At 42.0% G+C, this 1232-nt stretch overlaps 1 protein-coding gene across 1 annotated transcript in view; it reads right to left on the bottom strand.

Annotated features, from left to right (window-relative positions):
* LOC140339879 (alpha-2-macroglobulin-like protein 1) overlaps positions 1-1232 on the bottom strand; it is an 11065-nt gene that overhangs the window by 3183 nt on the left and 6650 nt on the right. Inside the window, exon 5 of the mRNA XM_072424790.1 lies at positions 569-589. Within this exon, the coding sequence (XP_072280891.1) occupies positions 569-589 (21 nt within the window). The remainder of the gene's footprint in view (positions 1-568; positions 590-1232) is intronic.

Genomic DNA, 1232 nt, shown 5'->3' with positions numbered 1-1232 from the left:
AGCTTTAGGCTATGTACACACGTCAGATGATTCTCATCTGATTATCGCCTCAGGGCTAGTATTGGACAAGAATCTGACGTGTTTAGCAGCCATCGTTCATGGATCCTTCCTGACGGATGCACGAACAATGAAAGACGAACAATCGCAAAGAAAGTAAAGAGGAGAGAACGCACCAGGGGGGGGGGAGGGGGTCACACTTATTTCTCTCTTATTGTAAAGGATCGTGACAGATCCTACCAACTGCAAAAATCTATTGTGTGTACCCAGCCTTAGACTAAATAGTGATTAGAAATGAAGGTCATTGAATTGCCTTTTTTTCTGTTGTTGTTTTTACTGTGGCCCCAACCTCTCCTATTCAAGTGAATGGGAGAAGATGGCCTCTATATTTTGCACATGGCTGAGGCAGGTTGTCTGTTGTCGGAGGTGTGAGCTGAGGCCACATGCAGTTTGCTGCCAGCCAGTTTGACCTTAAAGTTATGAAATGGCCCCAAGCAATCCGTGTCATTACATGTCAACATGAGGATTAAATATAATTCATTACTGACTGAGCACACAAAACATCACTTACCTGGAGCTCAACCAGGGAGAACTGCCAAAAAAAGAAAACAAACAGATTAGCGATTCCAAATGTCACAGAAGATAAATCTATTGTATAATCTCAGGACAACGAGAGGTGTGACAACCAACAGGAAGTTAAGATTTGTTTTACATTTAAACTGCTGGCATAAATCTTAGCTCTGCCTTCCTAAATGTCAATTCATTGGGGAGCAGGAAATAGTTTCTACAAAACACATTGCATTACCTGAGGATTATCCCAAAATCTGGAATCATTTCCCTCAAATATATCCATTATTCTGCTGGGAGATCTACTCATATCAGCCAGTAAGTAGCCATAGTCTGATATATTCATATACCAGCAAAATGATAGATAATACATGCTTATATGTTATCCACTCTGCACAGTACTACTTCTATTGTTATGTACCCTAGGTGTAATTCTCAGTATCCGTCCTTATTCTGTATGTATGGGCTCTGCGCAATACTATTTCTCTTGTCCTGTACCCCGGGTGTAATTCTCAGTATCCGTTCTTATTCTGTATGTATGGGCTCTGCGCAGTACCACTTCTCTGGTCCTGTACCCCGGGTGTAATTCTCAGTATCTGTTCTCATTCTGTATGTATGGACTCTGCACAGTACCACTTCTCTGGTCCTGTACCCCGGGTGTAATTCTC

This window comes from Pyxicephalus adspersus, chromosome 10 (genome assembly GCF_032062135.1).
Source record: "Pyxicephalus adspersus chromosome 10, UCB_Pads_2.0, whole genome shotgun sequence".
In the NCBI taxonomy this organism is placed as follows: Eukaryota; Metazoa; Chordata; class Amphibia; order Anura; family Pyxicephalidae; genus Pyxicephalus; species Pyxicephalus adspersus.
The sequence above is the reverse complement of the archived record's forward strand: the minus strand, read 5'-3'. Positions and strand labels throughout refer to the sequence as shown.